Source organism: Mesoplodon mirus (assembly GCF_964341445.2).
Source record: "Mesoplodon mirus genome assembly, chromosome: 7".
NCBI classification, from domain to species: domain Eukaryota; kingdom Metazoa; phylum Chordata; class Mammalia; order Artiodactyla; family Ziphiidae; genus Mesoplodon; species Mesoplodon mirus.
Window position 1 is genome coordinate 121,812,257 of NC_138983.1, and position 23,602 is coordinate 121,835,858.

At 43.5% G+C, this 23,602-nt stretch overlaps 1 protein-coding gene across 10 annotated transcripts in view; it reads left to right on the forward strand.

Annotated features, from left to right (window-relative positions):
- Positions 1 to 11,824: 11,824 nt before the first annotated feature.
- The window catches only part of NCAM1 (neural cell adhesion molecule 1), a 325,922-nt gene continuing 314,144 nt past the window's right edge, over positions 11,825 to 23,602 (forward strand). For 9 of the 10 annotated variants that reach the window (XM_082626844.1, XM_082626835.1, XM_082626842.1 and 6 more), the window contains exon 1: positions 11,825 to 12,192. In XM_082626844.1, coding sequence (XP_082482970.1) covers positions 12,141 to 12,192 — 52 coding nt within the window. In that variant the 5' untranslated portion in view covers positions 11,825 to 12,140. The remainder of the gene's footprint in view (positions 12,193 to 23,602) is intronic. The other variant, XM_082626839.1, reaches the window with a different exon arrangement.

Genomic DNA, 23,602 nt, shown 5'->3' on the forward strand with positions numbered 1-23,602 from the left:
GGGGCCTTGATGGGGCTTGGACTTCACCTGAGAGAAATGGGGGGCCTTTAAGGCTTTTCTGTGGGGAAGTGACTCTCACCTTTTACAAACATTCTTTTTAGGAAGATGGGTCCGGAGGTCGGGGGAGGTGGATTTGAAGGGGGAGAGTGGAGGCACAGTCATGAGGCTGTGGCTACATCACTGTGAGATATGAGGAGGCTTGAATTGCAGCCATGGGAGCTGGGGAGAGACCCCGGCCAAAGTCCCAGGATGAAGTGAGCCTCAAGCTCTTTCTTGGTTTGTTTATTTATTTTAATTTTTATTTTATATTGGAGTATAGTTGATTAATATTTATTTTATTTATTTTTAGTTGCTTTGTTTTATGCAGGAGTTTTTAATTGAAGTATAGTTGATTTACAATATTACATTTATTTTAGATGTATAGCATAGTGACTCAGTACTTTTATAGATTATACTCCATTAAGTTATCAAAAGAAAACGGCTATAGTTCCTTGTGCTGTACAATATATCCTTGTTGCTTATCTATTTTATACATAGTAGTTTGTCTCTCTTAATCCTGTATCTTTAATTTGACTCCCGTTTCCCTCTCCCCTCTGATAACCACACTTGTTTTCTATATCTGTGATTCTGTTTCTGTTTTGCATATATACTCATGTGTAGCATCTCTTAATCTCCACTTTTAGTGATATCATACAGGGTTTGTCTTTCTCTAACTTATTTCACTAAGCATAATATTCTCTAGGTCCATCCATGTTGCTGCAAACAGTATTATTTCATTCTTTTTTATGGCTGAGTAATATTCCATTGCATATATATACCACAACTTCTTTATCCATTCATCTGTTGATGGACACAGTTTGCTTCTTATCTTGGCTACTGTGAACAGCACTGCTATGAACATTGGGGTACATGTAGCTTTTCAAATTATTGTTTTCATTTTTTCCAGATATATACCCAGCAGTGGAATTGCTGGATCATATGGTAGTTCTATATTTAGTGTTTTGAGGAACCTCCATACGGTTTTCCATAGTGGCTGCACCAATTTACATTCCCATTAACAGTGTAGGAGGGCTTCCTTTTTCCACATCCTCTCCACATTTGTTATCTGTAGACTTTTCAATGATATCCATTCTGACAGGAGTGAGGTGATATCTCGTTGTTGTTTTGATTTGCATTTCTCTAATAATTAGCAACGTTGACAGTCTGTTAGCCATCTGTATGTCTTCTTTGGAAAAAAATGTTTACTGAGGTCTTTTGCCCATTTTTTGACTTTTTTTCTTTTTTCATATTGAGTTGTATGAGCTGTTTCTTGGTTTGTTTACTCATCCCATTCCTTCAATAAAATTTAGAGTGACGTTTATGGTGGGGCAGCAGGGGTGGGGGGTCAGGGAAGGGTAGCTCAGACCAGAGGTCCAGGTCACATTCGTCCCCTGCTCAGTCACTGAGTGGAATCTCCCTTTTTGATTGCTCCTTTGCTGATGCAAGGACAGACGGTGGTTGGGGGGAGCCTCCCATCCTGGAACGTGCCTGCTCACTCCACAGTTCTTGCTGGAATTTCTCTTTTGGAGACAGTGACTAGAATGAGCGCTGTATCTCCTAGGAGCTCCCGGGAGCTCTTGGGCTCTGTGGAACCATCTGCACCCAAGGGGTAGAGGGACAAGGGTAGAAATGGCTGTCAGTGTTTGGAACGTGTGCGTGGGGTGGAGTGGGTGGCATTTAGACCCATATTGACTTCAAATTCAGAGTTCTTTGGGATTTTGTCACTAGTGTAGAACCAGCGACACCATCCTCTTTGGCGCTGTGTTTTTTCAGGATGGTTCCAGAGGATTCTCAAGAGAGATGTAGTTTTGATTTGCATTTCTCTAATGATTAATGATGTTGAGCATTCTTTCATGTGTTTGTTGGCAATCTGTATATCTTCTTTGGAGAAATGTCTATTTAGGTCTTCTGCCCATTTTTGGATTGGGTTGTTTGTTTTTTTGTTATTGAGCTGCATGAGCTGCTTGTAAATTTTGGAGATTAATCCTTTGTCAGTTGCTTCATTTGCAAATATTTTCTCCCATTCTGAGGGTTGTCTTTTGGTCTTGTTTATGGTTTCCTTTGCTGTGCAAAAGCTTGTAAGTTTCATTAGGTCCCATTTGTTTATTTTTGTTTTTCTTCCCATTTCTCTAGGAGGTGGGTCAAGGATAGGAAGGGTGGGAGGGAGGGAGACGCAAGAGGGAAGAGATATAGGAACATATGTATATGTATAACTGATTCACTTTGTTATAAAGCAGAAACTAACACACCATTGTAAAACAATTATACTCCAATAAAGATGTTAAAACAAAGAAAGAGAGAGGGATGTAATGCAGTGGCTGTGTAAAGGAGGCAAGCAGTTTGGTTCTTCTTCCAAAGAAGCGGCGGTGGTGGTAATAGTGGGAATGGGATGAATGCCTTTGCCTTTCATTACGAAAGGTTGTCATCTTGCTTCCTCATTTTCTTAACTCTTCTCTCACTCCCCAAGGTACTTGCTCTTAGGAGAGGAGGTGCCACAAGTGGGTACTGGCTCCATGGATAGGACCCTCTCTGGCTCCAAAGATACAGATGAGCCTGGAGGGACCTAAGTTTAGTGTTGGCTCTGCCCACTAGGCTCCTTTCCTTGGTGCTGAGGTCAGTCAATACCTGTTGGTATTTTAGGGTGTGACCAAGGGAAGCAGTATAACCACAGAAGACACAGAGGAACAGGAGGGAGGACACTGAGCAGGAGAAGTAAAGATAGCTGGAGGAGAAAGGGATATATTTTCCCCTCTTATCCCAAGTTTTTTTTTTCTTTTTGCGGTACGCGGGCCTCTCACTTTTATGGCCTCTCCCGTTGCAGAGCACAGGCTCCGGACGCGCAGGCTCAGCAGCCATGGCTCACAGGCCCAGCCGCTCCATGGCATGTGGGATCTTCCCGGACCGGGGCACGAACCCGTGTCCCCTGCATAGGCAGGCGGACTCTCAACCACTGCGCCACCAGGGAAGCCCTACCCCAAGTATTGATGCAACCAAATCATTTAGAGCATTAGTTATCTACAACTACTATGGCAATTATTCAGGAAGGACATTGGTGTCTGAGTTTACACCTTAAAATAAGACCAACTTGTATGTGTGAATAATCATTGAGTTCTGCACTTCCGTGCCCTGATCAGTCCCCAGATGTTTTTCTATTATCACAGAAGCTCAAAGAAGGAATGAGTAGGGAGCCTATTATTGTTATTATAGCTAACATTTATTAGGCACTCACTTTCAACCCAGAGAGTATGAATTTGTTCTTGCCAAGGTTACTAATGACCATCATATTCCCAAATCTGGTGGATACTCCTCTCTGTCCTCATTTCACCTGGCCTCTCAGCGGCATTCATCACATGGCACATCCTTCCTTTTTACAAGTCTCTCTTCCCCTGGTCCTGAAGATGCTGCTCTCTCCTGGTTGACTTCTGACCTCATGACACCTCATCTCAGTCTTCTTGCTTGTTCTGTTTTCTTCACCTGAACTCATAAAATTGGTGTTTCTCCAGATCAGGGCCTAAGCCTTCCTCTCTTCTTCCTCCTCATTTTTGGCTAAGTGACCTCATCCTTTCCCATGGGTTTAGGTGCCACTGATGCTGATGACTCCAAAATTTATATTTCCTGCTAAGATCTCTTTCTTCTGATTTCCATACTCATGTCTGACCACCAATACGACATTTCCATGTGGATGTCTCCCAGGTAGACGTAACTTGTCCAAAATCTAGCCTTTGATCCCCCCTCCTCTCCAAACAAATTCTCCCAGCACGTTCTGCATCTTCTCTCTCCTCACATCCATCAGCAAGTTTGATCCATTTTATCTCTGCTCCTCTCCATCTCCTGCCACCTCCTCCTCAGCCTCCATTATCTCTTCCCTGCATTTATGCGGTGGTTTCTATAATAACTGGCCTCCCCACACCCACACCTGTCTTCTTATAAGCCATTTTCCACACGGCAGGCAGAGTGGTTATTTAACATGGAAAACAACTCCTGTCACTCTGCTGCTGCAAGTCCTCCAGGGGCTTTCTTTGAACTTTGACTACAATACAAGCTCCTTACTTTAACCTTCAAGTTGGCTCACATGGTGCCTATCTTTTGGCCTTTAACCCACTTGCTCTTTCCATCTCAGACTCACATTCTCTTAGTTTCTAGAACCATTTAGATTTTTCTGACCTTGGATCTTTGCACATTCCTGGAATGCTCCTCTACTTGGAAACATGGCTGGGTATTTTTCATTCTTTAGGTTGCAACTTACCTGTCACCTCCCTCCTTTATCTAAAATATATCTCTACTGTCATTCTTTGTCAAACAATACTGTTTATATCTTTCATGACTCTAATTATAGTTTATAATTGTTTTGGTCTCTTTGTTTAGTTATTTGTCTTCTTGACAAGCCTGTAAACACATGTGTTCTGTTGACTTCTTTTTATTGCCCACAACCAACAGAGTGCTTTGCATGTGACAGGGGTCCAGTACACATCTGCTGAATGAAAGAGTGTCAGGCCTGCACTAAGCCCTCTATGTATGTTATTTTAACTAATGTTCATAAGACATCTGAAAGGCAGATGTTATGACCAAGAAAAAAACAAGGTATATAGGTGGGAAATACTTTGCCCAAATCCACAGAGCCTACAGGTGGAGAAGCTAGGACTTGAACTTGGATTGTCAAGCTCCAGGACCTGAGGATTCACCTCACTGTACTTCATTGCTGCTGGGGTGTGTAGGAGGATGTGTAAGAAGGAGAAAGGAAGTGATCCTGTCTTTAACTTTAGCTCAGTCATACTTTGTGATTTAGAAGATATTGACATGGAGATTCTGGCTCCTTTCTCCAGACTGTTAAATCACCTGTTTCAGAGGGGTTGTTTTCAAAGATAAAACAGTTATGAGTTTCTGAGGTTTGAGTTCAGTAAAGCCAAGAAACCATTTAAACCCATCTTTCCTTTATTAGCACACTGTCACCTCTCTAAACTGGCTGTGCAATTTCATGATCTGATTCTTGTGATTTGATCCTGCTTCATCTCTCCGTGTCTACATTGGAAAGAATAGATCACCCAAGTCAGCAGTTTGTGATAGTTCACTGTGACTCAGTTTCCCATAGCTCTAGAGTGTGATGTCTAACACACATCCATCCCCAAGATGTCAGCTTGGCTCCAGATACTAGACCAAGTAACAACTTTGCACAGATGTGAAAACAGTACCCCTTGATCTCTACCAAAATCCCAATGACCTTTTTTGAAAAGAAGAATTATCCTCAGATTCATATAGACTCTCAAGGGATTCCAAATAAACAAAATAATCTTGAAAAAGAAGAACAAAGTTGGAGGTCTTACACTTTCTGATTTAAAAACTTACTACAAAGCTGTGGTAATCAAAACAGTGTGATATTGTTGTAAAGACAGACTTAGACCAATGGAATAAAATAGAGAGTCCATAGATAAATCCTTGCATATATGGTTAAAGGATTTTTGACCAGGATGCCAAGACCATTCAATGGGGAAATATTTTTTAACAAATAATGCTGGGAAAACTAATAAATAAATAACACGGGACTCTTACCTTACCCATGTACAAAACTTAACTCAAAATGGATCTAAGACTTAAATGTAAGAGCTAAAACCATAAAACTAGAAGAAAATATAGGGGGAAAACTTCAAGACTTTAGATTTGGCAGTGATTCTTGAATATGATACCAAAAGCACAGAAGACAAAAGGAAACACAGACATGTTGGCCTTCATCAAAATTAAAAACTTATGTATCAAAGGACACTATCAACAGAGTGAAAAGTTAACCCATGGGATGGGAGTAAATCGTATAACTAATAAGAGATTCATATTCAGAATATATAAAGAACTCCTATAATTCAACAACAGCATAAAACAAATAACCCAATTAAAATATGGGCTTGAACAGATATTTCTTCAAAGAAGATATACAAATGGGCAATGAGCACATGAAAAGATGCTCAATATCCCTAGACCTTAGGGAAATGCAAATAAAATCATAATGAGATACCATTTCACAATAACTAGGATGACTACCATAAAAAAGAAAGAAAGAAATGAAGAAAGAAAGAAAGAGAGAAAGAAAGAAAAAGAAAGAAAGAAAGAAAGAAAGAAAGAAAGAAAGAGAAAGAAAGAAAGAGAAAGAAAAAGGAAGGGAGGGAGGGAGGGAGGAAGGGAGGAAGGAAGGAAAAAGGAAGGTAAGGAGAAAAGGAAAGAAAAGTGTTAGCAAAGTTGTAGAGAAATTGGAACCCATGTGCATTGTCGGTAGGAATATAAAATGATACAGTAGCTGTGGAAAATGTATGGCAATTCCTCAAAAAATTAAACCACATGATTCAGCAATTCCATTTCTAGATACATACCCAAAAGAAGTGAAAGCAGGGACTTGAACAGATATTTACACATCCATGTTCATAGCAGCTTTATTCATAATAGTCAAAAGGTAGAAGCAACCCAAGTGTCAGCTGATGAATGAATGGATGAACAAAATGTGGTATATACATACAATGGAAAATTTGACACATGCTACCACTTAGGTGAACCTTGAAAACATTATGCTAAGTGAAATAAGACAGGAACAAAAGGACAAACATATGATTGTTCTTGTATGTGTAACTATTCAGGTTCATAGAGACAGAAAGTAGAATGGTTGTTCCTAGGGGCTAGGGGAAGAATGGAAATGGGGATTTATTGTTTAATGGGTACAGAGTTTCAGTTGGAGAAGGTGAAAAAGTTCTGGAGATGGATAATGGTGATGGCTGTACTACGATGTGAATGTATTTTTTTTTTTTTTTTTTTTTTTTGCGGTATGCGGGCCTCTCACTGTTGTGGCCTCTCCCGTTGCGGAGCACAGGCTCCGGACGCACAGGCTCAGTGGCCATGGCTCACGGGCCTAGCCTCTCCGCGGCATGTGGGATCTTCCCGGATCGGGGCACGAACCCATATCCCCTGCATCGGCAGGCGGACTCTCAACCACTGCGCCACCAGGGAAGCCCGATGTGAATGTATTTAATGCTACAGAAGTGTAGACTTAAAATGGTAAATTTTATGTTACATATATTTTCCCACAATAAAATGAAAAGAAAAAATATTTAGCTTTCCCCCCAACTGCATTTAGATTTACAGCTAAAATTGTGTGTGGATGCTGTGCTAAGCTGCCCAGATGCCACTTTCAGGACTGGGGGATGACATGCTTCTCTACTTGGGAGGATGCTCTCAGCGGTTAGGCTTGAGAAATTGCCCTTGGCTGCAGAGAGCTGCCTCTCCCAAGGTCAGGTTCAGCCTAAATCTGATGACTGTTCCATGTCAGGACACTACAGCTGGTTTCACAGCTCCCAGGGGCTGACTGACACCTTGCTGTGCCTGCGGTATGGCTCTGCTTCTCCCTGTTTCCAAACTGTTTCCTTCCCTTCATATACAGGGTTGAAAGCACTCTCTAATAAAGTGTCTGCAAAATTTAAAAAAAAAGAAGGAAGGAAGGAAACAAGGGAGGGAGGGAGGAAGGAAGAAAGGAAGGAAGAAAGGAAGGAAGAAAGAAAGAAAGAAAAGAAGGAGGAAAGAAAGAATAAAAGAAACATCACCCCTTCCCTGAGATTATTTACTTGCACTTGACACAAAAATTGTCCTAACATCTGGTTAAATATATGATGAGTGGGACTTGAAAGGCACCCCTTGAAGTTGTGCAGTGCACAACCCGCACAAAGAAGTAGTGGTTTCTGTGTCGACCTTTCTCATTCCTCGGCTTTTGGAGTCCCCAGCATCATTCAGTTGGATCAACTGATGAGTGTGCACTAGTCCTTAACCAGGGCCTGAGCCAGCCTCGAGCAAGGAGGGAAGCATGTCAGTGGCCTCAACCCCATCACACCGTGGAAGTTAGAAGTCACTTCTCATGTCAACCAGATCAGGAATATGAGACGCTAGGAGGGAGCTCTGAGGGCTCCCTAGAGACTCACTCCTTAGCTCTGCGGTCCTCTCTTTCCTAGATCACACTCGCCTCTTTGGGCATGCCTCTGTTTCTCCAGCCTCTCCTAGCCCCAGGTCACTGTCTTTGGCTTTGGGCTTAGGCTGCTGAGTATCCCAGAATGCATTTTGCTCATGTCAAATGTTTAAACTGAGATCCTCGGATTTCTGTGGGCTCTGAGGTCTTGCCTTGGTTCTCCTTTTCAACACCAACAGGAAAGAAGCCTTAAATGAGGAAACACATCTGTGAGAGCACTTGACTCTAGACCAAGTTCATTTTTTCAAGTAGTCTAAGTTAGACCATAACGTGGTGGTGATGGTGAGCTGGAGTTAGCGGCAAATTTAATTTACTTTATAACCTAATAATTAACTCCTCATATTAAAAAGAAGAGAAGAAAACCTCCTTTCAAGGTTCCTTCTCCCTCAAGCTTGTCTTTCCATTATTATCTTTATCACACTCCTCCTCCATTATCACATGGCTCCTCTGAGGAGTGGTCCACACCCCCTGCTGCTCCTTCCTGGCCAGTCTTCCATTCCTGGGACAGTGATGTCTCCCCTTCCCCACGAATGCTGCTCTCTCAGAGACCACTCATGACTTCCCAATGGTCAAATCCAGGAAACTTTTAAGCCTTCTTATTTGACCACTTCAAAACTTTCTTCTCCTTCCGAGTTGGTGACATTATAATATTCCAATTCTCTATCTCTCTGTGTTTTCACTATTTCTTTGGCAGTTCCGTCTGCCCACAGCTTAAATATTAATGTTGTCTAGGCTCCTCTCCATCTGACTGTTCGTCTTCTGTACATCTCCACTTGGATATCCCTCAAACGTCTCAGAATTAGTGTGTCCAGAGCTGACACCATTGCTCCTTTGCTTATTACCTTGTCTAAGTCTGCCCTTCCTCTTCCAATCCCTGTCAAGGTTACCAGCAGCTACTTAATTGCCCACACTGGAAGCTTTGGAGTCATTACTTTCTTGAGATCTTTGCCAGATATCCTTGAATCAGAGATGTTTCCCCCGGCTCCCCTGTACAAAATGCTAATCCCCACAGAACTCCCTACCCCTGTACCCCTCTTTATTGATCTCCTTTGCACATATTACCATCTATATACTAGATATCTGTAGATTAATTTCTATCTTCCCCATAAGAACAGAAGTCCATGAAGGCAAAGATACTCTTTTGTCTACTGCTATGTCTTGAGTGTCTAGAGCAGTGCCAGGCACCTAGTTGATACTGAATAAGTATTTGTTGAATGAATGAAAGCAATTCTGATTTATTCCCCTGCCTCAGACCCCCATCTTCAGGAAGTTCCAAAGTTCTGCTGTTTTTTTGTCTTGGAAATATTTCTCAAATCTGTGCTCCTGTTGGCTTCCTTCCCCAGGGCCACTGCCTAGGACCAGGACCTGCCAGCCCATCCAGAGAGCACTGTCATAGCTTCCTGGCTGGTCTTCTTGCTGTGGCTGATTTTATAGCCCATTCTCTGCTTTATTAGGGAAGCTCCCATCTCTAAAACAGTCCTGAGTGTCTCCTTCCTCTGCTTCAGTCCCCTGGTTGTTCACTCGCTAGATGCTCATTAACGTGGGTCTGACAGCCTGGGACTCCCTCTGGGGAAAGAGGTCTGGGGAGGGACACAGTTTTGTCTCATTTCAAAGTGAGGTTCAGGAAAGGATTGACACCCAGAGCTCACAGATGTGGACACTGACAAGTGGAGAGCTGACGAACTGGACACAAGTGACGGATCCAGTTAAAAGAACACAGGAGAGATACATGGAGTGTGGACTGGAATGACTGGGGACCAGAAGTCTAGAATGAATCATCACAGCAGAGCGCAGCAGCCCCACAGGGAAGGGAGGGGCTGGGAGGGGATTCAGTCATGCTGAAGTGAGATAGGATTTCCACATCTGCCTACATTAAAAAACTAAAAATAGGGACATTTGGGGAGAAAAATAGCAAGGAATCTTTTAATTCTACGGATAGGGGCTATAGGGAGGGAGGTTTGCAGAGAAAGGTGTGTCTCTCACTCTTGGTAAAATTAGAAATAGAAAAATTTTATGTTGCGTATCCCAACCTTCACTTTCTTCCCTTTCCCCTCAGGCCTGTTCTCTCCATCTTTCCCTGCTATCAAAACCTCTTCCTTAGGAAAGAGTCTAATATATTTATCCACTTACATTTACAAGGCCAATATGGCAATTTTACATGTTAGCAGGACCTCATGTCTGAAGCCAAATATGCTAAATACAGCATCCATTAAAAACAACAACAACTATATAATTCACTGTACCCAGCACAGGACTAAATACAGTGGTTGTTTAATAAATATTTACTAAAAGATGTTCAAAAAACATTACTGATATTATTAAACTCTGGAAACAATCTAAATATCCAACAGTGGAGAAACCATTGAAAAGCCATCAATATGAAGAAATACTAAATAACTACAAAAGATTTCAAAGGACTTTTTAATAAACTGGAAAAATGCTTGTAATGAAACGTTAGGCGCTGCTATACTATGCCAGTGATAAAAATCTTATGCATATACAGAAGACGTAGAAAATCTGTGGGTATCTCTGGAACCTGTGGGATCTTTCTACTTCTCTGTATTTTAACATTATTTATAGTTGGTATGAGGGAAATATTACAAAAATAAATGTTGTGAAAGATAGATTTGGGGGAGGAAGTACTTTTCAGGGGCCCCTGTATTTCAGTCTGTTGGTTTGGCCCTCCTGAGTTTAGTATACAGGAGGGGAGGGGGAGGGGTGCCAGCCTCTCCAGTAACGGAGGCTGGCTGGTTAGCCAGCAGAGAATGGGTTTTTAAAGAGTGATACAGCAGTGGAGAGTCTGACCTTTAAAGAAAAATGGAGTGCATGGTGATGTTGGTGCATTGGTGCTTTGAACATAGACAGGCAGCCTTCCTCTGGGAGGGTTTCACTGTGCTAGGCTAGTAGGCTAGTCCAGCATCTAGGACACCATGAGCTCCTTTTTCTGCCTCACCTTTTGTTCCGTAAACACTCAAACCTTGCTCAGGTGCTGAAACATGTTTATTTTCACCTTGCTCCCCCACCCTCTTCTGTTTAAAATAACAGCTGGAAGATTCATTGAAACTCTTTGCATTGGTACCTCAGTGATATTCTATATTAAAATCTTTAAGAATTGAGGTTGTATGCCCTTCTAAGAAAATATTATTTAATATTGTGCCTATCCCATAATACCTACATAAAAAATCTTGGTTATCTTTATAAAGAGACCACAGAGTCCAGCATTTATAAACAAGAAAACATTTTCCTGTAGTTATTTCTGAAAAGCCCTTCTAAACATCTGCGTTTTCCTTCTAACTTAAGTTGCTTCCCACCACCTCCTTCCCCTGAGATCTGCTGCCTTTCTGTGGGAGAGCAAACTTCAGAGCCAGTATAAAACAAACAAACAAATTAACAAACAAAACCCCACAACAGCAACCCCCCTCCTTCTCCAAATTTCTAATTTCCTGCACTTACAACAACTAAGTCCTAGGCTATCCGTATAATTCAAGGATCTTAGGATCTAAATGAAGGATTCGACAACTTTGAAACCCTACACAAACCCAAGATTTTACTTTTATTATTTACTAGTCATTAAAGTATCCTACCTTCCCGATTAAGGAAGGCCGGACGGCAGCAAGGAGCGCGGAGGCACAGGCGAGAAGTGTGGAGAGAAAAAATCCCAGCTCTGCCTGGAAGACTGCCTGTGAAAGCGCCCGACTCCTCCGGCAGTTCCACGCCGGGTTTTGCAGGCGGCCGCAGCTGCCTCCCCTGTCTCTCTTACCTCCTTGATGTTCGGCACTATTTGTGGCCGGCGTGGTGGAAGGACACAGTGAGGTTCTCACCCCCGCCCCCCGCTCCCATCCCCAGTTCCATCAAAGCGAACCCGGGCCAGCGCAAGGATCTCCGAGTCGCGAATGTGCTGAGGCTGGGACTGTCACTCATTCTCCGATCAGCGCGTGAACGCAGCTCGGCAGCGGCTGGCAGGAAACAATTCTGCAAAAATAATCATACTCAGCCTGGCAATTGTCTGCCCCTAGGTCTGTTGCTCTGCCGCCGTCCACACTCGCTGCAAGGGGCGGGGGGGCAGAGAATTTACCGCGGCAGGAATATCCCTCCCGGCCGGCACATTACAATGCTGCAAACTAAGGATCTCATCTGGACTTTGTTTTTCCTGGGAACTGCAGGTACATTTTCGAAATTAATAATCGCAATTTGATTTGCTAATTGCACCCCCCCCCCCACTCCTCCCCCCGAGCAACGCTGTTATTGGGGTGGTTTTACATGGAATGCTGAGAGTGGTCATTTTCGGTGAGCTGAGGAAGGAGCGCGTCGCCCTTGCTGCCCACCCGAACCCTCCCGGGCTGCCTGGACTGGGGCAGCCTCCCCGCGTAGCGAGCGCCCGGCGCCCCTCCAGCGCGCCCGCCCTTCCCACTTTGTGTGCCCGCTGCGCTGGGAGCGGAGCAGCCCGCTCCCGGGACGCTGCGGCCGCGCCGGTGATGGGCAGCGCTCCATCCCCGAAGGCGGGTGGCGGGCGGCGGAGCGGGGGAGGCCGCGGTTCGGTGGTGCAGCCGCACAGGCTCGGGCTCTGTGGGGAAGGGGCTTGTCAGCCCCGGTTCCGCGAAGAGTGAACAATAAGGCCTGGGCAGCCGCCCCCGATCGTTATTTCCCCGGGTCTAATAAAGTGGGGCTCGCCGCCTTTGCGCCTTTCCCCCCCGCCCCGGCCGAATAACGGTTTGAAAAATGGGGCGAAATGGGCAGAATCTCAGGGCTGTGTGGCCGTTGTTGCACCCCCGTCGGTATGACGTTAGTTTTTCATTTGCCAAATATCTGGTTAGTTGCAAAGCCTGCTCTCGGCCCGGAGCAAGGAGGGATGGGAAGATCGAGCGCCGCGTTTTGACAGGAGGAAGTGCGGAGGGGCGGAGGGCGAGGAGGGCGTGATCGGGGCTGCCTGGTATGTGTGCGCGCGCGTGTGCGCGTGTGTGCCTTCACACGCACCGCGAGCCCCATGTTGCGTGGTGCGAGAGAAGAATGGCAGGTAGCCGCCCGAAACACCTCGCCCCAGTCTCCTTTCTTTGGGCGAGGTTCCTGACCCTGGCAAAGTGCGAACAATAGGAGCTGGGATGAAGACAGTAGTGATGCTGCCGCGGGTGGCGGGGGCTGCGCCGCCGCCCATAAAACCTTGGCGGCAGGGAGGGAGGTTTATTTCATTTGGGGTATTTCCATCCCGGCCTCCCTGGAAGATTCTTCCGTGCGTGCCCACCCTTCCCTCCAGCTGCTCACCCCACCCCACCCCACCCCGCCCCACCCCAGGATTTGCGTTTTGGAGCTGAAGGACGGGGAGGGGGAAGAAAAGGAGCAGGAACCAGAAAGAGCTGGGTGGGGTGGGCAGACATTCTCGGTGGGGGGCGTGTGCTGGGAAGCGCCCGAGGAAAGCCGGGCGGAGGGGTCTGTGTGTTGTGGCCGCCGCTGCCAGCTGCCTCTGGAGCTGCCCTAGACGGCCGAGCCTGGGTGGGGGACCGCGCGGGGCGGGCCGGGGAGCACCCAACGCGCCCCCTCCCCGGGCGGCACGAGAGCCACGCTCCGCCGCCGCCTCCAGCCAACTCGGGTCCCTCCCATGGCGACCAATCAGAGAGAGGCTGGCTGGGCGGGAAGCCGCGAGAGGCTTTTATTTCGGCGCGGGTGGCGGCCGGGAGCTGCCAGGACCGTCTCCCGGTGCTCCAGCGTAACGGTCTCTCTCGCCCCCCGCCGGGAGAAACCCCGCCCTGCGGCGGGGTCCCCAGCCTGCCCAGTTTCCGAGGAGATAAAATGGAGTCGAGGTGGTTACCGGGAGGTCTCCTGGTCTGGCCCGCCCGTGCTTCCCCACTCGTGCCTCCTTCACGCCGACTTGGAGCATCCCTCCCGCCCCTCTGGCACACACACACCCGCGGAACCGTCCAGACCGGAGCGTGCTGCCTGGGAGGGCGCAGAGGCTGGGCGCACCGACACGCGTGCGCTGACCGGCGGGCAGGGGGCGAAGCTGGGGGCGGGCCAGGGGCGGGGCCTTGGCAGGGGTGCTGAGGCCCCCAGTGAGTGGGAGGGGGAGGGGGAGTTGGCCAACCGCAGCTGGCTTCTCGCTCTGTACCGGCTGTCCCCGGGTCAGCATCACAACCCCCGCCCGGGCATGCCCTTTCCCATCGCGTCCGTGGGACTCCCGGGCGCGATCTCCCCGCACTGCACGCGGGGTGTGTGTGTCTGGGATGTCCTCTCCTCTAGATGGGGGCGTAACGGTAGAGACCTGATCTTTGGTAGGCCTTTGGGGGGGATCGACCAGACGTCCTTTCCAGCGTCGTGATGTGTGTAACTCTTGGTGTTGGGATCCCCAGGGAATCCCAGATTGGATGTTCAAGGCTGCCCAGGCAAGGGTGGCATTCTGACCGGTGTTCTCTGGAAGGAAAGCGTCCTCGTTCGTGGCCCTAGTAACATGAGGATGGGAAGAAGGCAGAACGGGAAACGCATACAAGGTTGCTTAACAAAAGAAAGAAGTTGAGCGGTTTTCCAAAGAGAAATAATTTTCCATTAAAGTATTGTTTTTACCATAGTTAAAAAAAATGTACAGTTCCAGTCAAAGGGTCAGGACGAAAATGAAAACACACTTACGTTTTGTTGTTGTTATTGTTTGGCCTGCAGTGTTCTGTCGTCTCCAGGGACAATGGTTGTTCAGTCTCTGCTCCACTGGGCGCACGTGAAACTTTAGATGTAAAGTGTGCTCACCTTAATATACCAAAGGAATCAGGTCTGCTGCCCCTTTGTCATTTTGATGTCTTCTGCCCCTTAGGAATAAAGTGAAACGTTGTGGAATTACACAGCAAATTTGAGTTTATTCTAACTGCAGTTTTAGATGTTTTGTGGAAAAATTGTTTGATTGAATGATCTGGAATGGTTGTTAAGTCATATGTTTATTTGATAATATTATAATCCTCTGCCAGTTTAACTTGGAAGAGTCAAGGAGTGATCAGGACTGCTTTTCTAACAAGTAGCACCAGATTAAGAACAAAGAACACCTTTGCTACCCAAAAGCTAGCTTGCACTGTATTTATAGTATATATAATATCATTTACTAAACGAATTAAGGTATGTTTCAGCAGAGTTTGCTGTGAATACTGTTATGGTGAGCTATATTTTTTCATTGGTTTTCATTTTAATATCAGTAATGTATCTTTCTGAACAAAATTTAATGGAATGTAATAAAGCCATGTTTAAGAATGTGGGAAACCTTTTACAACTGTGTCCAAAAACCGAAAAGTTAATTTTCTTTCAACAACTATTAGCATATTTTAAAATATTGAAAATAACCTAAACTTTATTTGAAATTCAACAGAATTAAACGAAAAGAGAATAAAATCCAGACATTGTGGATGTTTGGCCTGTCATTTGTTTAATAGTTCTTGAGTTGCTATTCCCACTACAAAGATTCTAAAGATCTACCAACTGGGGCTAAGTTTTCATTAGTCTAACACTTAACATTGTTTTTTAGAGTCTGTTTTCAAGAAGCTCCCCCTGTCTTCCCCTAACACATTGAACTTGATGATTTCTTTCCAGATACATTTACCCAGGATCTGTTTTTAAAAAAATAATATTAAAATAGCAGAAAATAACAAGACACACGCATGTTTAATAAAGGAGGTTCATCCAAATCTCTATGCTCATTGATTAAACTAAGGGTTTGTTGATTTAAGTGGCTATTGTTTCTCAAGCTTGATAGTTCAAGAATTAAGGCACTAATTGTTTGCCAAAAAAAATTATGGTGTGGGTGTGCTGTTTGCAAGGACTATAGGTGCTTAGTCAAGGCAGCAGTAAGAGAGAAAAATTAGTCACTGGAACCCCCAATTCTGAGTGCTTTACTTTGGAATACATTTATCATTAATTGATTTCCTCAAATAGGTAATATGTCATTTAATGTAAGTAATCGATATCTATATTTTTTCTTCATAGGGAACAACATCTTAATTGCCTTTCAAAATAGCACCATTTCGTCATTCAAATACTAATCTTTAGACATGACAGACGTTTTTGTTTGCTGCAGAACTCAGTTTTGTAAATTACAGACAGCATCTTGTAAACTTTACACCCCTTGAAATACAGACTTTGGAATTTCTGATCCAAGCACTGAATTTTTTAAGGCGACAAAGCCTCTATTTAATATTAGTTTGATGAATTCCCCACGTTTATGGTCTTCCGAGTTACAGAACTGGGGCTGCTTTCCAGACTGAAAGGGACTTCAGTGCTGCTGGCAGACCTCCAGAGGTATTTTACAGACAGTTCTTCCTGTCTTGGTGGAAAATAAGTGATCGACTACCTGTTGCTGAAGAACGGTTTGAACTTTCCCTGCTGATCTTGGGTTTGTGGTGCTGGAGAGCAGAACCAATCGGCAGGGAGGGGAGAGAAGGGACTGGCACCTGCCCCTGTCAGTCTTCTGGGAACCGTCACCCTGGGAGGAGACAAAGGCATTTTAAAAAGGCTCTCCTGCACTATTTAAGTATTGAGCTTTTGAGCACACACATGTCTTATGCTGTCAATATAAATATTTTAAGGTAAATTCCATAACTGATAATTCTTCGGTTTAGTCACCTAACGGATATATAGGCTAAGAAACTTTTGGAACGTTAAAAGAAGTGACAGGAAATTATACATAGCATTTTTCCAGTCTTAAAAATGTGTTACAAATCAAACAAAATTGAAAACATGACTCAACAGGCCATGTAATGATAATAGCTCTTTGAGCTTTGAATCAAGAAGACTAAAGGTTAAGATTCCTTTAGTCAAAAAGGAAGAAATAATACGATTCAGAGGAGAATTTTATACATCTCTTAAAATGGTGAGTCTCTGAGCAATATTGTCAGAGACGGCCTCTTAGGAAGAGTGAATGCCCAAGGACCTCTCCGAGTCCTAATGAATAGGTCTCTGTGAGATCCCAAGTTTTTCATATGAAAAAAACATGTAGTGAAACTATTATCAGTAATCCAGGTAGATGTACTTACTACTATAGAGCAGTACAATGCAGAAGTCAATCTGAAGGTCAGAGGCATGTCAACTCTAGCCCTTTTTCTTATTACCTCTTGGTGCCAAAACCATTTGCTGATGTAGAGGGACATAAATTATTTGGCGTTGCCAGTGGTGCCATTACACTATTTTATTTCACGGTGTTGAAATGCTGTCTCTTGGCTGAAGATCCTCATTAGGAGCCGTGCCTTTTGATGTTGGCCTGGGTGCCAAATGGCGGCTTTTCGGGCACTTTCATTACATTACACTGTTAGGCCATGTCTGCATGCAGCCACTGAGTTCACTGTTTTCAGTTAGGTAGACACAATTTTCCCTTCCTGCGGGATTAATTTAGCTTCTAGGCCATCACTCAAAGAGGACTATACTAGAAGGACAAGACATTTGGTCTATGTTGTGTATGTGTGTTTTTGATTTAAAAAAAGATTTTAGTAAACCTGTTAGGCATTTGTTTTCTCTCAGATATAAGTAAATATGCTTGCCTTTCAATTCAAAGATTGCCTCACTGGTATGACTTGAAAGGCCTCTGTATAGCTTGTATTCCACTGGATACTCTCCCTGAGTAGTTTTGATTTGGAACTGCAAACCCTGGCAACATCTGGCCCTGTTTTCCATTCTGTATCATTCCTGAGAGATCTGATTACCTCACTATTTAGGAATATTCATAGTGGTGTCACACTGTTGGAGATTGGGTTACAATAGGTATTCTCTTAAATAGTTCATCAAATACGTTGAGTGCCAGCTTTTTATCATCAGCTCTGTGGGGAATTACAAAGCACCGTGATGACCTAATTTCTGCTGTCAAGGAACCCTGTGAGTAAGAGAGCCTAGAGATTAAGTGTGTCCAGCGGCCTAGGGCCCTAGGGTGAAATCCCAGGCACACGGATCCTTTATTAGCTCTCTGATCCTGGGCAAGTCAGTTCCCTTCTCTAAGTTTGTTTCCTCTTCTGTGAAATGGGAAAATTAGTAACACCTACTTGGTAGAGATCTTGTGAATATTTTCGAATGCACATGAGGATTATTTTCGAATGCTGTGCTTATTAAGGAGAAAGAGGGATGTATATGGGTCTAGAAAAAATAATTATTCAGACATAATGGTCTTGTTTTAGACAGACTTTAAAAAAAAAGGATGTAACAGGAGCTCTACTTCAAAGATGAGAACTAGATTTTTTTAAAATCTGTTTTTAAATATGCTTGCGTGTCTTGTTGGTTTATGAGTACTTCAGAGAGAAAGTGGTCTCATTATGAGGTTGAAAGCCGTTCGCACAAGGATGCTTCTGGGCCTCATGGGGGCCAAAAGGTCTACAATTCTGAATGCCCTCTTTAAGGAAAATTCAGTACTCTCTTGCTTTCGACCGTTAGAACAGGTCATCAGGTCCCCATCCCCCCCACAGCCTTGGAAGGAACCCGTGTAAGGGAGAAACCCATGCAAACATCTGACCTGCCCTAGCAACTGTGTTGGTCTCCTTGGGCCCACTGGCTTGAGAATACAAGCTAATTGTTCCCATGTGTTAAACATGTACCTTGTAAATGTTGTGCACTTCTTTGAAGATTAGAACCATGTATCAAAATCAGTTATTTTTGAAAAGAAAAAGCTATTTGACCTTTATTTTATAGAATATCTTAGGTGAGATCTGAGGTGATTTAATATGTCTCACTCACTGCTGATATTTGTAAATTACAAACTGGAATAAAATAAGGTAATTGATATTATTATTCAAATGAGTCAAACATAAGTGCCCTATTGGCGAAGCAGGAAGAGGTTTGCCAACTAAAGGCATATGATACTGGAGAAGAGACTGAAGGTTTAGCTATCAAAGAGGGAATAAACTGAATATATAATCCCAGTAAGTGTGTCTTAATCATCACTGTACAATTCACAGAGTGTCTGATACGCATTATATCTCTTAATCTTCATATCTTTTATTCGGTAAATATTTATCAAGCACTTATTGGGTGTTGGGTGCTAGGAATACAGTGGTAGACTAAACATAACATCATCCCTGTTACCTAAACATATGTCATCCCTATATAGAGCTTCTAGTCTAATGGTGTGGAGGAATATAGACATTAGCAAAGTAATTCACACACATCTTTATAATTATATATTCTGATTAAAAACTAAGGAAAGGAGAAGGATGCTATGAGAGATTTTTAGGGGGAAATCTTTCTTTGGGTAGTTGAGCAAGTGAGCAGGTAACATTTAAAGAACTCTCTGTGAAGTAGGAAGGACAGATGCTCTTCTCATTTTAAGGCATGGTTAATCAACTACTTAACAAACATTGGTTGAATCACAACAAATATTCCTGACTTCCTTAATTCAGTGAACCTTCCTGAAACCTTGTGATGGTCAAATAGTTTCAGGAATTGTGCTCAGTTTTGGGTTATGAAGTCAAGTAAGATATGCCTCTGCTTCTAGAGCTTACCACCTAGTGTTGGGGAGAGACATACTCTACTTACAAATAGAGACATGAATTAAATGCCATTGGAGCACAAGGAAGGAAGCAATTGACTCTGCTTGGGGATCCCTTGAGCTGGGTGTGGGGCACCATTCTGCCTTCACTGGATAGAACAGGAAGAAGAGGTGATTCAGCAGAACCAACACATGGAGAGATGAATATATACAGTCACATTTGGGGAACAGTGTTGGGTACCTGGGGAGAAGTGGCCAGACATGAGGAGAAAAACCAATTCTCTAAGGCCAGATTGTGTTAGGTCTTGAAATAGAAACTGAGTCTAAGAAAGGGTAAGTGATTTACACAGGTGAAGCTGGGACTATAACTTAACATTCGTTGGCTGAATTTCATCCTTTTTAAAGTTAGGATAATTTGAATACATATAGCCTCGGAATACATGCCAAGCAAATGTGAATTTGCTTGGCTTCTGGGCTGACCGATCTGATGGAAGTGAGGGGGCAGTGGTAGGTGGAGGGCAGTATCAAGAGCTTTGGAGTCTGACAGGTCTAGGTTGAGGTCACTGTCACTGACATTCTGCAAGGTGCTGCCCTTCTGAGCCTGCTTCCCCTGTTAAAAAGGAGAAAATGACACCTCCCTTACGGATTTTGGTGAGCTTAAATAAAATCACATATGTAAAACAGGTAACATGCTGTAGGTACTCAATATGTTCTTTTAAAAGGTTCATCCTGCATGGAGGTTTTATTTGAAATCTTTATTAAACAGGTGTGCTGTGAATGTGATGTGCAGAGTTCTGTGCTGGAGGCTGAGGGGAAAAACAAAATACATTTAAGCAAGTTATACCAGGCCTGCAGAGGCTTTCAGGTGGCTGGGGAGAAACCACTTACTTTGTTCAAACACTTAGGAAATCCTGAAAGGCACTATGTGAATAAGTGCCTAGAAGGAAGGAGACAGGTAATAATTGTGAGAATTGTTCAGAAAGGCAAAACTTGTCTTGGTTGGTTTAAATGTTTGGAAAAAGATGTGGCAGAGCTAGTACTTGATCTGAAGCTCCGGGGACTTAAGGATAAATAAGAGGAGGAAAGACCCAGCTCTCTGTAGAAGGAGAAGCATCCAGCTAGGGGATTATTGGTATTGAAGAGCAGTGAAAGCAGACTGGATATTGGGACAAATCTTATTAAAATTTTAAATGCTGCACAAAGGAGAGGGTGCTGCTGGAGATGTAAGAGACATCATTTAAAAAAATATTTAAGAGTATAGTCAACTACAACAATTGAACGTCTGCTGTGCTAGGCTCTGTGTTTGTTGCCAGCTATGAATTAGCAGAGAATTAAGTAGGAGCAAATCAGTAGAGATTGTTGCAGTCCTTAAGGGGAGTTTTGGTTTTATGTGGCAGCCACTATAGTGGCTGGACAAAATTGTGAGTTGGTAAAAGGATTTTTGCTGCATTATGAAAAATCAGCTAGATGATGGAGAACCCAGAGGCTAGGAGATAGGAGAGCCAGTTAAAAGCTGCTTTGAAGGCCAGTGAAGTCTAATGAAAGTCTTTTGCTTTATGGGGTAGGAAGATGTGTATGTGGGGAAAGGAACTGTTGGGCTTAGATTCAAAAGATTTGGGTTCAAGATCTGGCTGTGCCACCAACTGCCTAGTGAATCTGTGTGAGTCACTTAATATCTGCGAACTGTAATTTCCTCATTTGAGTAGGAGAAGCAAATAAAATAACGTATGTGAAATGCACTGCAAACCAAAACACTTCACAACTCTACCTTTTATTAATAGACGCGTAGCTGAAAAGTCTTATAAAAATTAAATTTTATGTACCAGAGGGGCTTGTTAAAGAAATCCAACTGCGATATATTTTATAGAACAGATAATCTTGGAAAGGTACGCTTGTAATGGCTTTGGATAAGGATAAAAAGACACACAGCTGACATGTTGGAGATGACAAATCAACCAGAAGAGGTAGATGATAGGTCCAAAATGGTAGCTGACTGAGAGAGAGAAATAATTTTAAGCTACAAACCCAAGGTAATGAAATAATCATGGTACTGTCAGTATGATGGGGAATTGAGAAGAGGGGTTACCTTGGATGAAAGGTGGATAACCTCAGTTTTAGACGCATTAGGTTTTAGAAAAAATTTGGGCATCCTAGTGTCTTAACTTGTATGCAGGTCAGTATTTTTCAGCCGTGGGTGGTGAAATCTATTCAGTTGGCTTCCACTAGCATTAAAAAGAAGGAAGGAATAAAAGGAAGAAAGAAGGAATGGACAAGAATAGAAAAGAGAGTATGTCTTATGTAGTGAGGGTAGGTATTGTTTTGTTAAACTTTTGTTGACCCGGTTGTGATGGAAAACATATATCATGTTATGACTCAGGTCAAAACAGTTAGAAAGCTAATCCTCATAGATGGAGGAATATAGGACTAGAGAAAAGGTAAAGCTATCTGTAGTGCAGAGAAGGGACAGGATAGAGATTTAATGGGTTTTGGGGGAGAGCGAGAAGTAGTGACAGTGAAAATACTTACTGAGCATCTCCGAAATCTGTTAGCTGCAGATGTAAAGCAAAACCCAAAAACTCTCAAGTACAATTCCTTGATAGTAAGAGAGCTTACTGTCTAGTGGAGAAAGAAGACAACTGGGAATACCAGGTGGCATTTAAAGCCAGAAATGTGGCTAAGATTGTCGAGGCAGGATAAAGATTACCTGTGCACCAGGGGAGACTGGAACTCATCTCAGTGTAAGTGAGCTCTGAAGGAGTTTGTAAAGGAAGGATTTAGCGTGGATGAGGTACGTTACTTGTGTGTTTGGAAGGAAGCTTGGAGGAAGTCCAGCTAAGGAGACCAAGAAGACTGAGAGTAGTAGTCGTCTATATTTTTATCCTCTTTTGGTGGAGAGAAAACACCGTGCATTAGAACGCGTACATTGTGGAGTCTTTATCACACCTGAAGCATTTATGTTGTTGTGTTTATGTAGCATCTAGAATGGTATCTTGTCCATAATTTAGAAAGTGATATTGAACAAAAAAAGGCAACCAGGGGCTTCCCTGGTGGCGCAGTGGTTGAGAGTCCGACTGCCGATGCAGGGTACACGGGTTCGTGCCCCAGTCCGGGAAGATCCCACATGCCGCAGAGCGGCTGGGCCCGTGAGCCATGGCCGCTGAGCCTGCGCGTCTGGAGCCTGTGCTCTGCAACGGCAGTGCCCGCAGCAGTGAGAGGCCTGTGTACCGCAAAAAAAAAAAAAAAAAAAAAAGGGTAACCAGAGCCTCGTGGTATGAATGCCTAGGTTAGAGAAGGAAGTGGAAGAGTTGGAAACAAATAGTATTTATAAGCATGATCTCAATTTTGTTTTAAAACATCTCTTTCACTTCTTAAGACTGGGAGAAGATTAATTTTTATACCATCTGAGCTTTCTCTAATGAGCTTTATGTTCAGATTGCAAAACAAATAGTGCAATAAAAAAGAGGTAGGTAAGAGTATAAGGAGGATGAGACTCAAGTAGCATCTCTGGATTTGGAGGACAGTTGTGATCTTAGAGTAATTTCAGTTGGATGGTGAAATTCAAGTTCTTAGAATCAAAGACTGAGTAAGAGCTGATATCCCGGACACTTGACCAAAAAGAAGGGGAGAAGAGGTGTTCGTTGGGAAGGCCTTAAGCTGAGGGCCATCTGGGCACATGTACCTGCACACTGAGGGAGAGAGCCAGAAGAGGTTGGCAAGGCAATGCACCTACCTTTTTTAAAAATTTCAAAACATTTTTATTATTGCCAAAGAAATCCCATGCCCATTAGTCATTACTTTGCATGCAAAATCTTTTGAAGTCTGTTCTGCTTGTCACATATTGGATGCATTGCTTTGATCAGATCAGCAAAGGAGTGGAAAGGGTTGAGACTGACCACTTTTCTAATGCTCTTTTATTCATATTTCATCTGCAAGTGTCCATTCTGTCCACATGAGATACTGTCAATCACCAGTTAAGCTGCAGTTGCTATATGATATTTAGATTTAGGGCACAAATGGAAACCTTAAAGATCTGCTATCCTGGGCATGAGAAGATCTAAATTCAATACAAACACTTTGATTTAAGTTATAGTTATAAATTATCTTCCTTTTTTAAAAATTGGGGTATAGTTGCTTTACAATGTTGT